The 14,727-nt window shown below is 42.4% G+C and overlaps 1 protein-coding gene across 3 annotated transcripts in view; it reads left to right on the top strand.

The window, feature by feature from the left end:
* The first annotated feature begins 1,477 nt into the window (after positions 1–1,477).
* phka2 (phosphorylase kinase, alpha 2 (liver)) overlaps positions 1,478–14,727 on the top strand; it is a 33,393-nt gene continuing 20,143 nt past the window's right edge. For 2 of the 3 annotated variants that reach the window (XM_088914677.1, XM_088914675.1), the window contains exons 1-16: positions 1,478–1,536; positions 2,241–2,338; positions 3,817–3,975; positions 4,426–4,473; positions 5,081–5,249; positions 5,634–5,716; positions 7,148–7,228; positions 7,900–7,998; positions 8,131–8,277; positions 9,164–9,217; positions 9,416–9,538; positions 9,944–10,039; positions 10,973–11,080; positions 13,588–13,666; positions 14,041–14,175; positions 14,502–14,611. In XM_088914677.1, the coding sequence (XP_088770803.1) occupies positions 2,261–2,338; positions 3,817–3,975; positions 4,426–4,473; positions 5,081–5,249; positions 5,634–5,716; positions 7,148–7,228; positions 7,900–7,998; positions 8,131–8,277; positions 9,164–9,217; positions 9,416–9,538; positions 9,944–10,039; positions 10,973–11,080; positions 13,588–13,666; positions 14,041–14,175; positions 14,502–14,611 (1,569 nt within the window). In that variant the 5' untranslated portion in view covers positions 1,478–1,536; positions 2,241–2,260. Of the gene's footprint in view, positions 1,537–1,593; positions 1,631–2,240; positions 2,339–3,816; positions 3,976–4,425; positions 4,474–5,080; positions 5,250–5,633; positions 5,717–7,147; positions 7,229–7,899; positions 7,999–8,130; positions 8,278–9,163; positions 9,218–9,415; positions 9,539–9,943; positions 10,040–10,972; positions 11,081–13,587; positions 13,667–14,040; positions 14,176–14,501; positions 14,612–14,727 lie in introns of those variants that run through there. The other variant, XM_088914676.1, reaches the window with a different exon arrangement.

The following is a 14,727-nucleotide window of genomic DNA, read 5'->3' as shown; positions in this document are numbered from 1 at the left end:
CCCACACAGAAGGATTTCAAAACATTTTAAGCAACTTCATCCATCCATTTAAAACCTCTCTTGGAATAACTGCTTTTCCTGCAAAGATTACTGACCAGGCGTATCTTTACTCAGCTTCATAGATCTTGCTTAAAAGGGCTTAAAAAGTGTTTGTCTATTTAATGTTTTTAATTCAATTGTCTCCATTTGAGAGTATAAAGCCTCAAGCTGGCCAGATACCATCGTTTTACTAAGACAGTTGTTCAGTTTCCCCTGATTTAATCATTATATTTTGCATCCAGTATAAGAGCATTTTCTGCAACAATGACTGTTTTCATTAGTTGGGTTATTTATAAAAATACATCTGGTATTAACTGCATTACTATCAGTGAATTGCCTAGCAACAGAAATCAAACAATGGTTTTGCTTCCAATACATTTGCTACATCAAGTACTTCAGAACAGCTTACTTCTGAGTTGTGAAATGTCAGATAAGATTACTTTGATTGGTTAAATAATTAAAGTATTTAAAAAAAGACAATTTCACTATTTTCAGGAAGAGTTATTAAGTGGAAACAAATTGCTCTCAGGGGATGCTTTTGGCCTGTGTGTGTATTACCATGAAATTTTAGACATCATCCCCAACAGAGACAGTAATTCCTTTTGGACAGATGATACAGTGTTGTTAAAACGTTTTTTAAAATAACCGTATCTATTGTTTAGTTGCTCCATTTTTACATACTTTTGAAAGTAAATGTTAATGAGCTTTACAACATTTGTGAGGATGAGACATCCTCAATGGATTTCTTTGAGCTTTTTCTTAAATTAGAGGATGAAAGTTGTCACGTCTTAAATGACATTAAATTCTTTAGCTATCGAAAATACAGGCATAGCTGCTACAAATATACAAACAGTATTAAACTGTTGCAAATATAGGTGTGTGTTCTGTGCGTTAAGGGGAAAGGGAGCTAATTCATGTTACCTGCATCACAATATGTAAACAGAACAGATTTGAACTAGACACCAGTAGCACTAGTAAAAGTTATTTTTGTTTTCTAAGTGCTGTATTGTTTCCTGTTCAATGTTTGAACAGAAACAGGATCTGAGGGCAAAATATATGGTATTGACAAAAAAAGTATTATTAGAGGGACAAACATGATTTAGAAAATACAGTTAAAGGACAGTCTTTTTATCTCCTAATGAGAAGGCATGTTCTCTGTAATGTCATTTGTTCTTATTCTACAAACAACTTTAAATCTGGCTCTCATTGAGTTTAATGTTATTTGAGTTAAACACATTTTTCCATATTTTAGTATAGAACGTGAATAAACCGTAACTTATTCTGAATCAACACAGAGCGTATTTCAAGGAGGGGATTACAGTATATGTAAGCATTGCACGTTTACAGTGGAGCAAACCAATGACTGACAACGTGCAAATTCTCCAGCACTGTTACTGCACAGGCTGCTGAAAACGACAGAGCGCCCCCTGTTTCGGAAAAAAAGTAGAAAACTAGGCACTCAGGTCTCGGAAGAAGACAAATAAAGGATACTGAAAGGTACGTGAACTACATAAAAACGGCTGAAAAAAGGAAACGAAACCAAAAAGGATATGATTACATTCGATTTGAAGGGAGGCTCTTGCGCGACTATGTAACTAGCTTTAATTTATATTTTTAAAAATTTAAAACAAATAGGACCTTCTTGTCGAGAATGGGGGGAGGAATCTTATTGTTATTCGAGATAGCCCTTGGTGCAAAAAAATCCTTGCTTATCTGCAAATTGATACCCGCACAGCGATAAAGCTGCGACGTGTATTAGCTCTTCTGCGGTAGGAGGAATGGAGGTGATGCGACTGATCGTTGTGTGACCATCGGCGAGCATATTTGCGTTGCAGTAATTAATGTAAAGACGACAAACTAATGCTTTAAGTTGTGCACTATTGCGGATACGTTACCGTTTTCTCATTTTCCGTGCTGTATCGCGTTGTGTTACGCTCTCATGCATCTAATTCATTTTCAAAGATTATTTTCAATATCGTTTTGCATTGCAGTGCGTGAATCAAGGTCAGTTGCTTAGTCTGTACATGACAGCCGCTCGTAGAGATCAACGAAACGTAGTGTATATGTGACGTCAGTCATCTCCAGTTATTTTAGCGTCAGTGGCACTCCTACAAGTTTTCAAAAGATAGTTTAGGTTTAGAGTTATTTGTCCTCGCTGGGCGTTCGTTTTCACCGTACCTTGCACCGTCCCCTTGCCTTAGGCTAACGCGCAGGAGAGAAAATGCGGAGTCGGAGTAACTCCGGGGTGAGGCTCGATGGCTACGCCAGGCTGGTGCAGGACACCATTCTTTGTCATCAGGTAAGGTGTTGAATTTCAGTACAGCACTGCACGGTCCCAGTATCCGAGAATGATTGTACCGCGTCCTTTTTCCCGGACAGAATACTGTACTGAGTTAAACGCGTGAGGTCAAGCGAGTTACGAAATGCGCTTCAGTACCTAGAAAAACATTGAGCTACAGGTTTCGGGTGTGTGGAACAATTATGTTACACCTCTGTCATAACGTATGCATGTGTCTATATATAGTGTTAGTACACAATGACTTTTTTTTACAATGACTGAATCCTGTATAATTTACAGTTTTACACACACACAATATCAGAACATTGCATCTCTTGTAATATACAGAAAGAGTGTATATTGTACAGCCAAACCTCAGCAGTATCTTTCCTGCTTTCATTGATCAGCGATATTTACATTGGAGTAGTTGTTGTCTTAACTTTTACAATTGCAGAGCTTTTGGAGTTGCTTACACTGGGTCCTTTGCTACATTGCACTCCTCTTTTGTGATGTGCATGTCTGTAAATATTCTCTCAGCTATAGGGCTTTCTGACTGCACAGAGGAGGGGTGAAGGCGACCTACAGTCCTACAGACTGTCCAGCCTCGTGTAGGAATGTATAACCTGCCTCCTCACAGTCAGTATAAAAATAAACAGCAGTGTGAGCAAAGGTCAACTTAAAGAGGGCAAATATTTTTCTGCAGCACTTAGATTCTTGGCCTATGGACGTGTCCCTTGCAGGAAAGCAGTGATTTATTTCAGTAGTAGAATGCATAATGTGAGTGAGGGGTTTGTGAATTTGTGTATCTAATACAGTTCTTATTTTTCTTTATACTGTGATGTCAGTGGTGCTTATCTACAACTTGGCTTTGAATAATTACTCAGAAGATTATATTAAAGATTAAAGATTATATTTTCGTTTTGAGAGGCAGTCTGTCAGTCTGCGAGTACAGTGCCGAGTGAAAGGTTGTGAACCCCCAGTATCCCTCCATCCATTTTCTAAGCTCTTCATCCGATTGAGAGTCTCAGGGGAGCCGGAGCCTAACCCGGCACACAAGGGCACAAGGCAGGATACACGCTGGAAAGGATACCTGCCCATCGCAGGGCAAAACCAGTGTGAACTGGGAACATTGCTAGCTGTGAGACCACGTGCTACTTCCTGCTGCATTTGTTCAGTTTCCCAAAAACCGAGGGGGGTGGCTTGCCCGCTTTCACGGCAGGAGTCCATGGCCATTGTCCGTCCCTTCCTCCGAGGCTGGAGGACAAGGGGAGCTCCTGCAGGACGCGGGCTCGCCCTGCTGGGGGCGCCGTGCTGATAAAACTCCCCCAGACGTACGACCAGCCCCAGACAAACGTCGGGGCACGTTGAAGTGCAGGGAAATCTTTGCAGTACCCCCCCTCCCGGGGCAGTGCTTTTTAGCGTGAGCTGAGGTGTGCGGGTCGAAGGCCCAGGGAGGAAATGAGGAGCTTGAACAGGTGCGCTCGGCCTGTCTGTTTCAGAATCCCGTCACGGGACTGCTCCCGGCCAGCGACGAGCAGCGGGACGCCTGGGTGCGAGACAACGTGTACAGTATCCTGGCGGTCTGGGGCCTGGGGATGGCCTACCGCAAGAACGCCGACCGCGACGAGGACAAGGCCAAAGCCTTCGAGCTCGAGCAGGTAATCGTCCGACCTCTGCGCGCAGAGGGAGTCGGAGGTGAGGCACGATCGGGAAGCCGGTACAAGCTGGAAAGCGTCTTCGCCTCGAATGACGGAATGTTAAAATTATTTTCACTTGCTCCTACACACAATTTAAAAGCGGTATGAATTTAGATGACATGTCATGTTGCGGCAGTGCACGATGAGGCAGGGAATCGTCCAACCTCTGCGCGTAGAGGGAGTCTGAGGTGAGGCACGATCAGGAAGCGAGTACAAGCTGGAAAGCTTCTCACTTTGAATGATAGTCTGTGGAATGTTAAAAATATTTTTACTCATTCCTGCAAACATCATAGAAGTCTTGATAAGTTCAATTAATAAATATTTTTTATAAAACAGTGTAAAAGGTATTCATTTAGATTGTGTATCATTTTGACAAGTAAATCTAAAAAAGCTTTTTTTCTGTCCCTGCAGAGTGTTGTGAAACTGATGCAAGGGCTGTTGCAGTGCATGATGAGGCAGGTAAGTCTTTGTGCCGTCTCCTGTATTCTTCCTGTTCAACGACGTGGCTTCTCATTTGTGCACCACCTTCTACTTTGTATGGCTTGTGCACAGCGGTCAGAAATGCTAAGGAGTGTTTAAGAAAAGAAAAACAATTTAAGAAAGAATAATAGTTTAAGAAAATATGGTATTTCTATATTTCTCAGCTTCTTCTCAGAGCTGGGGCCTGGGTTCAGTTCTGGACCTGGGAGTCCAGAATTGACGTGCGTGGAGTTTGTGTGTTCTCCCCGTGGGTGTGCGTGGGTTTTTGCCATGTGCTCTAGTTAACTTCAATAGTCGAAAGGCATTCGGAAGGTTATTGGGCTTCCGGGAAAATTGGCCCTGGTGTGAGTAGTGTCTTTGTGTCTGTGTGTGCCCTGTGACTGACTGGTGTCCCATCCAGGGTGTAACCTGCCTTGTGCCTGTTGCTTGCTGGGATAAGCTCCGGCTCACCCACACCTGAGTGGATAAAGCAGTTAGAAAATGGCTGGGTGTTGCATGTTAGGTACGCCTCTATGATACTGTGGGGTGCCCATATTATGTATTGAGTTGTCACGGGTGTTTTGAGAATATGAATATTTCACCTCAGGTAGGCAAAGTGGAAAAGTTCAAACACACCCAGAGCACAAAGGATTGCCTACATGCCAAGTACCACACCGGAACGTGCAGCACTGTTGTGGGCGATGACCAGTGGGGGCACCTGCAGGTGGATGCCACGTCCCTGTACCTCCTCTTTCTGGCACAGATGACTGCGTCAGGTGAGCGATTTCTGAACTGACAGGTGTCAAGCCCTTTAGCTTCCTTTTCTGTGGGCTGGTGAAATACATTTTTCCACAGAGCATCACACGTCTGTATATTAAGTATTGTTTGTGTTGTAATTGGTGTCAGAAATTAGCATCTGTAGTCTTAGAGACCTCAAATCTGAGGCCAGCTTTGGATTCAGAAAATCAAATGTTTTTTTTTTATAATCTGTTCATTTGATTGTTTAAGGAGGTTTGTTTATTTGACTTCAGATGAATTCCTAACACTTGAATCCCTAGAGATCCACAGACCTCTAATCACAGTATTTGCAAAACTTAAAACAAATGGTCAGTGCCTCAAGTTCATGCACTCGTATGACATAACCTTTCTTTATCCTACAGGTCTACGCATCATATCGAATTTGGATGAAGTTTCGTTTATTCAGAACCTTGTGTTTTACATTGAAGCTGCCTACAAAGTTGCTGTAAGTTTGAATGCAGTTCGATTAAGCAATCAATTGGGTGCAGTGTGTTGTAAAGGCTGATTTTTAAAATATCAGGTGTTTTAAATTTTTGATGGCATGATTTCTCCCTTCATTTTTTGGAATTGTCGAACGCTGGGCAGCTCGGCTTTCTTCTGCACAGCCTGTGACAGTACGGGGGGTGATTGCACACTGTCAGAGCCAGTCCCACGCAGGCTGTATCTGTGTCAGGGAGAGCGGCTCAGTTCTCATTGACAGCCCTGCGGGCTCCCAGGCTCCTAGGACACCAAAGCTGAAGGGATCTGGGTGACTGAGACTTGCCATCACTTCAGGGGGCTGGAGGTCACAGCAAACTGACAATATGACCCAGACACAAACCAGAAACGCCTGGAATACAGGGCCACTCAGTAGCCCTTGAAGACCACTTTAAATGCTGAATTATAGGAGGCAGTTGTTTGTCAGTTGCAAAAATACCCTGATCAAGCGAGTCTGTTGTGTTTGTCAGTTGCAAAAATACCCTGATCAAGCGAGCTTGTTGTGTTTCTAAGGACTAAGGACGTGCATGACCATTTTCATGTGCCAGAGGTAGCCTTCGGATTCCATGTCAGATAAATCATACTCCACCATTTGCAGTCTGCTTTTCTCGGTAAGGGTTATGTTGGCAGCATGTTAAATATTGGAGGGCCATACACTTTTTTTTTCCAGTGCAATGAATTCTAGCTCCTCCCCTCAGCCCAGACAAGAGATCCAGCCCCTCCAGTGTGTTCTCAGTTGGCCAGTGCCCGGAAGAGCTCCAATGCAGACCTCCCAGGGGGCATCCTTACCAGGCGCCCAGATCACTTCACCTGCCGCCTCCTGTTCCTGTAGGGGCGTAGGAAGTTACTCTGAGCCTCCGCCCAGAGAGCTGAGAGTAAAGGGGCTTGCTTTGTCAGGCAGTGTACACCTTACAGCACGACCGAGAAGCCACAATTCTGCCACTTCATTTACCCACAACCTTGGCTTTTTGCTCATTTGCAGAGGTCATCAGAGATGAGTATATGGTTAAAGATCAGCCTGTACCGGTAAAGTGCTTCATGAAGACTTTTTACACTTTTTCCTTCTTTACTGTTGCATGCAGTATACTCAGCTGCCTTTCATGGTGATGTATGTTACATAAAACAATTCTGTGTACATAGGCTACAACAACTAGAGCCGTCCCAACACTCTAGTTACACACAGTGTAAATATCGGGAGTGCTTGATGTAGCTTAGCAACATTGGTCTGACAGCCATCTAGTACCAGCTCAGGAACGTTCTGGTATATCGTCTTGAGTCCGAAAATCAAATTCTAAAAAATTCATAGGTGACGGATGTAGGCCGCCCTCTATGAAACGATGGTCGCTTGTTTCTGATGATTACTCTCCTTCACCCACTTCGTGCTGACTTGCCGTTTCAGGATTACGGGATGTGGGAGCGTGGGGACAAGACGAACCAGGGGATCCCCGAACTCAACGGCAGCTCCGTGGGGATGGCCAAGGTATACAGCCGCTCCCGGGAGTCAGTTCTGCTCGACTCGCGCAGTTATTAAGGCAGGAGGAAAAGCCTGCAGGGATTCCCAGCTACTCTGAATTTACACCGCCGTCGATGAAACAGTGCCCTTGTATGAGCGATGTTCTTTATTTGCTGAGTTTGAATCGAAGCATTACATTGAAAAATACACCACCTTTCAGCAGGTTTTCAGAATTATTAACAGCCAATCAAGTAAAGTACCGGTCTGTACTGGGAAAGTACTCTTTCCAGTTTCCTCTAAGGAAAACCAGGTTGCGGCTGTAAATGGGCACAAAGGCCTTGGACAAAGTCTACGCAGTGGACTTCTTCAAAATGAGCAGTCAAAGACGAACCAGACAACGCAAGAGGAAACTATGTGAACGTGCTTTTGAAACTAAGAATAGGAGGGACTTCTGTACAAGACGATACCCAGTACCAGTTCTGTACCAGAACAAGATATGGGGTCCAAGCTGTTACTTTAGCTTCTTTAAGAAATGGCTGGAGGAGATGGTTGAATTAATAAGCTGCTAACTACCAAACGTGCCAGATGGGTCAAATGTATGGGAAAGATGGGCCGAATGCCTCTTCTCGTTTGTGGCCACTCCTGCCCTCCTGTGTAGGACTTTGAGGTGAGCTGGTGTTTTTGTTTCGTCTGTACAGGCAGCGCTAGAAGCAATTGATGAGCTGGACCTGTTTGGGGCCCATGGAGGACCGAAGTCTGTTATTCACGTTCTGCCCGATGAGGTGGAGCACTGCCAGGTAAGCAGCTCTGTTACCAGGTGAAGTGGGTAACGTGTAAATACAGTCTTGAAACTGATCCAGACAGAAAAGAGTTGCAGATGTATGCCATATTTAACAAATCAAATTGTAATGTTTGTTTTTTTATTTCAGTCTATTCTGTGCTCCATGTTGCCCAGAGCCTCCACTTCAAAGGAGATTGACTCAGGACTGCTATCTGTCATTTCCTTTCCGGCTTTTGCTGTGGAAGATGCAGACCTGGTGAACATCACAAAGAATGAGATCATCACTAAACTGCAGGTAAGCTGGGATTCAGGCTAACTGCTTTCTGATTAGTCTGAGCTGGGTTTTCTATACATACAGTGCAAGAACCTGTTTCTCTGGTCACTCGGGTTACTCTGTAGTCTTTATTGCTGATCAACTTGGGGCTTACCCTTACAAGTCCCATCATCATATTATTCATGAATTGTTTTCCCAAAGTTTTTGACCGAACAAGTGGAATAGTTCTTCAGGTACGTCATGTGAGCATGTTTAAGTGTACCACTTCAGGCGCTCTGCATCAAAGTTTGTTTCAGCAGTTTTTGTATGTTATTTATTTAAATTTTTGTCTTGTGCTAATGGTTGAAATTGACCACATTTTTTGTTACTTTTTAATCAAGCATTTATTGATACATTTTCTATCATATATATATAGTTTTACATTTTATATAAGTGTGCAGATTATGTAGCCTGTGAACTTTTATTTCATATCATGTTTCAAATGTCTTTTTTATTGCAGATTGGTTTAAAAAAGTTTTTTTTTTTCACTTCACCTGTTCATGCAATGTGAACAGGTAGGTCACTTGCACCCTTGGTTGGTCTACGTGGTGAAATAAAGCTTTCAGATTTATTTTATGATAATTCCACACAGCCTCATAACAAGGTGCAGACAAACCATCAAGGAAGAGCACACAGGTTATACATTCTAACTGTTTTTAGGCTTGACTGGTTGAGTCTTTATGTTATTTTTGGAACATGTAAAGAAAGAGATTCACCCAGCTTTCTTAACCATGTTCCACTGCCACTGACCTCTGCACACATTCTTCCCCATGCGGTATTTGTGTTTTGACCTGAGCTGTGTCTAGAATCGCACCCTTCTTCTTCCCTGGGTCAGAGGGTCTCAAGCTGTTGTGGTTCTTTTTTCTAGGGTCGTTATGGCTGCTGCAGATTTCTCAGAGATGGCTACAAAACGCCTAAAGAGGTACGCCATGTGGTATAGGTCTGCTTTTCCCCCTACACCTATCTGTACTTCTCTTTCTTATTTCTGTATGGAAAGATCTGTTTGTCTTACAATTCTAAATCAACAAACACCCCATTTTGTTACAGTTTTTTACTGCGAATTACATGTAAACTTGGGGTACAATTCTGTGTTGTCTCTGTGTGCTTCTCCTGCTCTTAGGACCCCAGTCGTCTGCACTACGACCCTGCTGAGCTAAAACTGTTTGAAAACATAGAATGCGAATGGCCGGTTTTTTGGACATACCTCATATTGGATGGCATTTTTAATGGAGATCACGTACAGGTGAGCCACAGCACTGCACATGAAGGCCTTCTGTTTTCCAGGACAAATAGAAGATACATATTGGACTGGATTTGAATGAGTCCTTTTTCTATGGAAAATTAAACGTCTAAATGGTATTTGGTAGCACACAGAAATTAAATTGTGACCCTGTTCTCTTACGTTTTTGCCAAATTATACAGAATTTGCAATTATATTTTTTCTTCTCTTACTTTTTATTGTACTATTTTGTCTTTTTATCACTATGTACAGCCTCCTTGGGTTTGCAAAGATGCTCCGCAAATAAAAGTCATTATTAATAATCATTTTATTAATAAAGCTGCATTTTTTTTTGGTGAGATGTATTCCCAGATGTGTCCAGTAGGTGGAGCCATCTTCACCAGTCATTCTTACTGCTGGTGCTTACAGGTACAAGAGTACAGGGAGGCGCTGGAGGGGATTCTCATTCGAAAGAAGAACGGCATCCGTTTGATACCTGAGCTGTATGCTGTACCAGCTGACAAGGTAGGACAGGGACTTCCTTTTGAGTGTCTGTCTGTGACAGGACTGGGAGAGAGGATGTGCAGTTTTTTTTCCGTTTATTTCCCCTGTGAGTCATAAAAACATTTTGAGTTTGAGAAAAAAGTATTGGCTGAACCTAATTTTCTGTGTCTGAGAATGTTTAACATAAAGGAATCTGCAGTGGCTAATTGGTATTCTGTCATGGTGTTTGAAATGCATTTTATTTTTAAAAGAAACCTCGTATAAGAAGAAGAAGAAGCCTCATATAAAAGTTTCCAAGTGTCATGTTGTCTTAAAGCAAAAAAAATGAAAATAAAAGCATTCAGTTTCAAAGGGCCTATGGTGCTTTTGATGTTATTTTTGCTTCTAATTAGGTACAGTATTTCAGCCCAGGAAACAGAGTAGCAGCTGTCTGATTGCCACACAAGGACATCTCTGTTCTTCTGTTATTGTGACCTGGTGTAAAGTTTTATCTGTTTTCCCTGAAGCCACAGTTAACCTTGAAAAGACCAAATGTAACATTTGTTTTTGAAAACTGAAAAGACAAACTGCAGCAGTACTCTTATATACCATATAACATTAATATATCATATAACATGTAAAGACGTCGTTGATTGAAAACAAAAAAATATATATATTGCTGTACAGCACTAACGTTTGTGGAATAGTCCAATGTCTAGAGGCAAAAAATGGTTGATTTCAGCCTCTTTCAAATACTGATGCAAGAAATAACAGCAGCATATCCTTTCAGTAGTTATGAGAAGGGCAGGATAGTTTCAGTGGCTTCATCTACAAAGGGTCCAGGGGCATATGTTACAGACCAGCATTCACTTCACAAGAAACATAAACTGCAGGGGTTTGTGACGTTGTCCTAGTGTGAGTTTTCCAGGCAGCGAGTGCGGTGTGTCTGACTGTGTAGTGTGTGTGTGTTGCCAGGTGGAGGAGGAATACCAGAACCCACACACTGTGGACCGGGTGGCCAGAGGGAAGCTCCCACACATGTGGGGCCAGTCTCTGTATATCCTGGGCTGCCTTCTGGCTGAGGTAGGCTTCTGCAGTGGCTGCAGTGACTTGGCGCTTCTTCACAACTCCCAAAACCCCAAAACCCCACTCTCAGAGATGATTTGATTTTCTCAAAGAGTTGTTATGCCCCTTGGCTTCCCAAAGCGATCCAGCCAGTAAAGGCCCAGGCTTGAGCCTTGGTTATTGCCAGGAGACTGTGACTAGGATCCCCCAAACTGCAAAGCTCAAAAAGCTGGGTTTTCAGCGACCCCTGGTGCCTCCCAGGTGCTTTCAGTTTTGCAGTACTGCCAGCCAAGGACTCTTCAAATCGCCTCTTTCAATTGGTGCTCAACCCATTACTGGGGGGGAAAGGTCTGCCTGCATTTTCTTATTCTTTCCTGTGTGCGGTCTCAGTATTTGTAGACAGGAGCCAACTTTAAATTAAGAAAAATGTTAGGGTGTTAGTGAGTCTCGGTACTGGAGTTGGATAACACAGCTCTGAGATGGAGGAGAAAAAGATATAGAAAACAGAAATCTTATCCTGATGCCCTCACTGAGAGATTTAATGGATATTCATAGAACAGTTGTTTCAAGGCTGGGAGGAGGGCAATAATGTCTATTAGGTGATGTAATGAAGGTTTGTACAGTTCTGTTTCCTGCTCTCTCGTGCTGTCTAACCTCGGGTGTTACTTCAGGGTTTATTTTGCATGATCCCACAAGAAGCCAGATCACTTATGTATAATTAAATTTCAAGTGAATATTAAATACAAAACTAATAAAAGATAATAAGATGTAGAAGCACTGTGACATCTTTTCTGTTGGTGTACTAGCATGGATTGTTGGTGTCTGCAGATAATGAATAATGATAGTGAATCAATTTCATATTCAGGCATGTTCAAATACTTATTTTATTTCCTTTCAGATATTCATTTTTACTTTAACTGATCTCACAAATTATGTGATCTAGGTCAGTACTCCATAAAACTGTCTCCAGTCCCCAGGTACCCATGAAACTTGAAATTTCCTTTTCATGAGGTGTAGCTGAATTTAGACTTAATTAGACATTCTTCTTTCCTTTGACCAATAAACATATGGATTTTAGATTAAGTGCCTTTCAGGTATTGTAAAGGAATTACTCGCATTATAAATGCAGACTTACAAGACCCCTGTGTTAAAATATGTAAATTACATTGCTTAAAAAGAAAACCTATGATAATATGGGTATTGAGACTCTGTAAGAGGAAACACTGTCGATTTGTAAGCTTTCCTGATTTCTGCACAGAATGGGTGGTTACATTCTTAAAATGAACTAGAATCATAAGCTGAATCCTTAGCGAAGCTGCACATTGCCCCCTTAAGTGGGAGAAAGCTTCTTCAGGAAGCCTCATGTTTGGAAATGCTAAACCAAGCTGTTCTCCATCTGTTGGACACGTGGGGAGCCGAAGGTGCTGTCTGAAGAACTGTTTCCGTATTGGTGCTTGGTTATGAAGGCAGCCAAGCAGACCCACACACACAGAGGAAGTGACTCTCCTCACGGAGGGCCAGTAGTGAGGCCCGTGCTTGTTGGCGTCTCGCTGTTGGCCTCCTAGGGCAGGCCTCTTCACCTACAGGCAGTTAGCCGGAGTACCAGAGCAGCATGTCATCTCTTCAGTGTGACTTAGCGAAGCAGCTTGGTATCCACGTGGTTGGTTGAGGGAATTAGTTTAAGATTTTTTAATTTATTTTAAGTTTATCTTACTGACCTCTCGGCATTTCCTCATGGGTGTCCTTCCTCTCCCTGCATCTACTATTAATGTGCTTAAAAGTCATTTTTCATTCGGTAATTATGGTTTTAGTGGTTAAAAAACAGCGGTGCTCACTTAAGCATATATATTGCTATAATAGTTCAGGTGGGTAGCTGTGTCAGCATGCGTAGTCTGCAAAGAAACATGTAATAGGTTTATTCCATGCTGAAAAGAGAAGAGAGAAAACACAACATTTTGGCTGTGAAGCCTTCTTCAGGTGTGAGGCTCTCACCTGGCTTCACAGCCGAAACGTTGTGTTTTCTCTCTTCTCTTTTCAGCATGGAATACACCTATTACTTATATTGCTATAATTATGCATAGAGCATAGAAAAGGGGTGTGTGAAGCAAACAATAGCTCACAAAAGTTGAGAGTTGAGTTAAGCCGGTAGGTTGTATCAGGTCTTGTGAACTTGTACACCTGAGAATAAAAGAGTATCTTAGGAGCTGTAGTTTTACCTGTTAAAACAAGCTGTGTAACAATTTTACAGTCTTAACGAAATTGAGGTACATTAATTAAACTGTGAACAGCAATACGTTTGTTGCCCTATGATTGTCCATGTTAAATACAAAACCATAAGCTCTCTTGTATTACTTTACTGCCTGTCCTTTCCCAGAATTTGCAACATGCTCACACATCATGTGATGAGGTTCTTCCTTCACTTTGTGCTTTGTATTTTTATTTGTTGGAATTATTTTGACAGAAGGTGAAAGAGTGAAAGCTGTGTTAATGTCATCCAGATTCTCATTTTCTTCATCCCTTGACAGGGATTTCTGGCGGCGGGAGAGATTGACCCACTGAACAGAAGATTCTCAACATCCTTCAAACCCGACATTGTCGTGCAAGGTCTGTGACTAGTTACGGCTTTAACTACAAATGATTCTTTGTTAGGTACCTTTGAGCTTCACTCGTACAATTCACTAACATGTTGTCTAGGGTTCAGGGTTATGACTGTTTTAATAAAAGTGCATATTTTCAATTAAGACATGCTAGATCTTTAGTTTCAGCTATTACTAAGATTTTTACTTTGAATTACACCCTTAACAGGGTAAAAAGCTTTCATCGAACTTTTTAAAACTCTTTCGGCATGTACTGTATAAGAAAGATTTGATCTTTAAAATGTAAGAGCAGGGGTGTTAAGCTCTAGATCACTCTCTGTGTAACATGCAAAGAATGCTCCCTGTCCTAATTAACCGCGGGGGGGTGTGTGCGGTGTTCAGTGTGCCTGGTGGCAGAGTCAGAGAAGATCCAGGCGTTGCTGCGGAAGAATGGCTTGGATGTCCAGACGGTGGCAGAGGTCCTCCCTATCCGCGTCATGCCAGCCCGCATCCTCAGCCACATCTACGTCAAGCTCGGTAGGGGCCATGTGAACACGCGTGTGAGCTGCACTGAGCAATGCCGAAGCCCTGTAACTCAACAATGAGAATTGCTTTCCACGTAAAACAAACGTTAATTTCGCGATGCTGTTTTTAATGGATGTTAAGATCAGGCTCACGTTTTTGCAGGCCGATGGATGTCATGTCACGGAAGGTTATCCTTTGCTAATTTTTAAATGGTAACTGTGTTATTGTTGGGGGGGCTGGGGGAGTTGTATAATAGATGCAGATGAATAACAGTGGAGGATATAAATGCTTGATAGACATCTGTTCTCACAGTGCTTTGTGTTCTGTGATTGTTCTAGGTAATAACAAGAAACTGCAGTTGAGTGGGCGGCCATATAGACACATTGGAGTTCTGGGAACCTCCAAGCTGTATATTATAAGAAACCGTATCTACACATTCACCCCGCAGGTAAGAAAGGGAAACCTTGGAACTTGGAAGCTTACTGCCGATTAGAAATGAGATCTTTGTCAATTTTGTCCCTTTCTTTGTACCATCTGTCACAGAACTCGGCTTGCATGAGTCCA

This window comes from Atractosteus spatula, chromosome 4 (assembly GCF_055471065.1).
Source record: "Atractosteus spatula isolate fAtrSpa1 chromosome 4, fAtrSpa1.hap1, whole genome shotgun sequence".
NCBI lineage: Eukaryota > Metazoa > Chordata > Actinopteri > Semionotiformes > Lepisosteidae > Atractosteus > Atractosteus spatula.
Note: the sequence above shows the minus strand (reverse complement) of the source record. Positions and strands in the feature narration are given on the sequence as shown.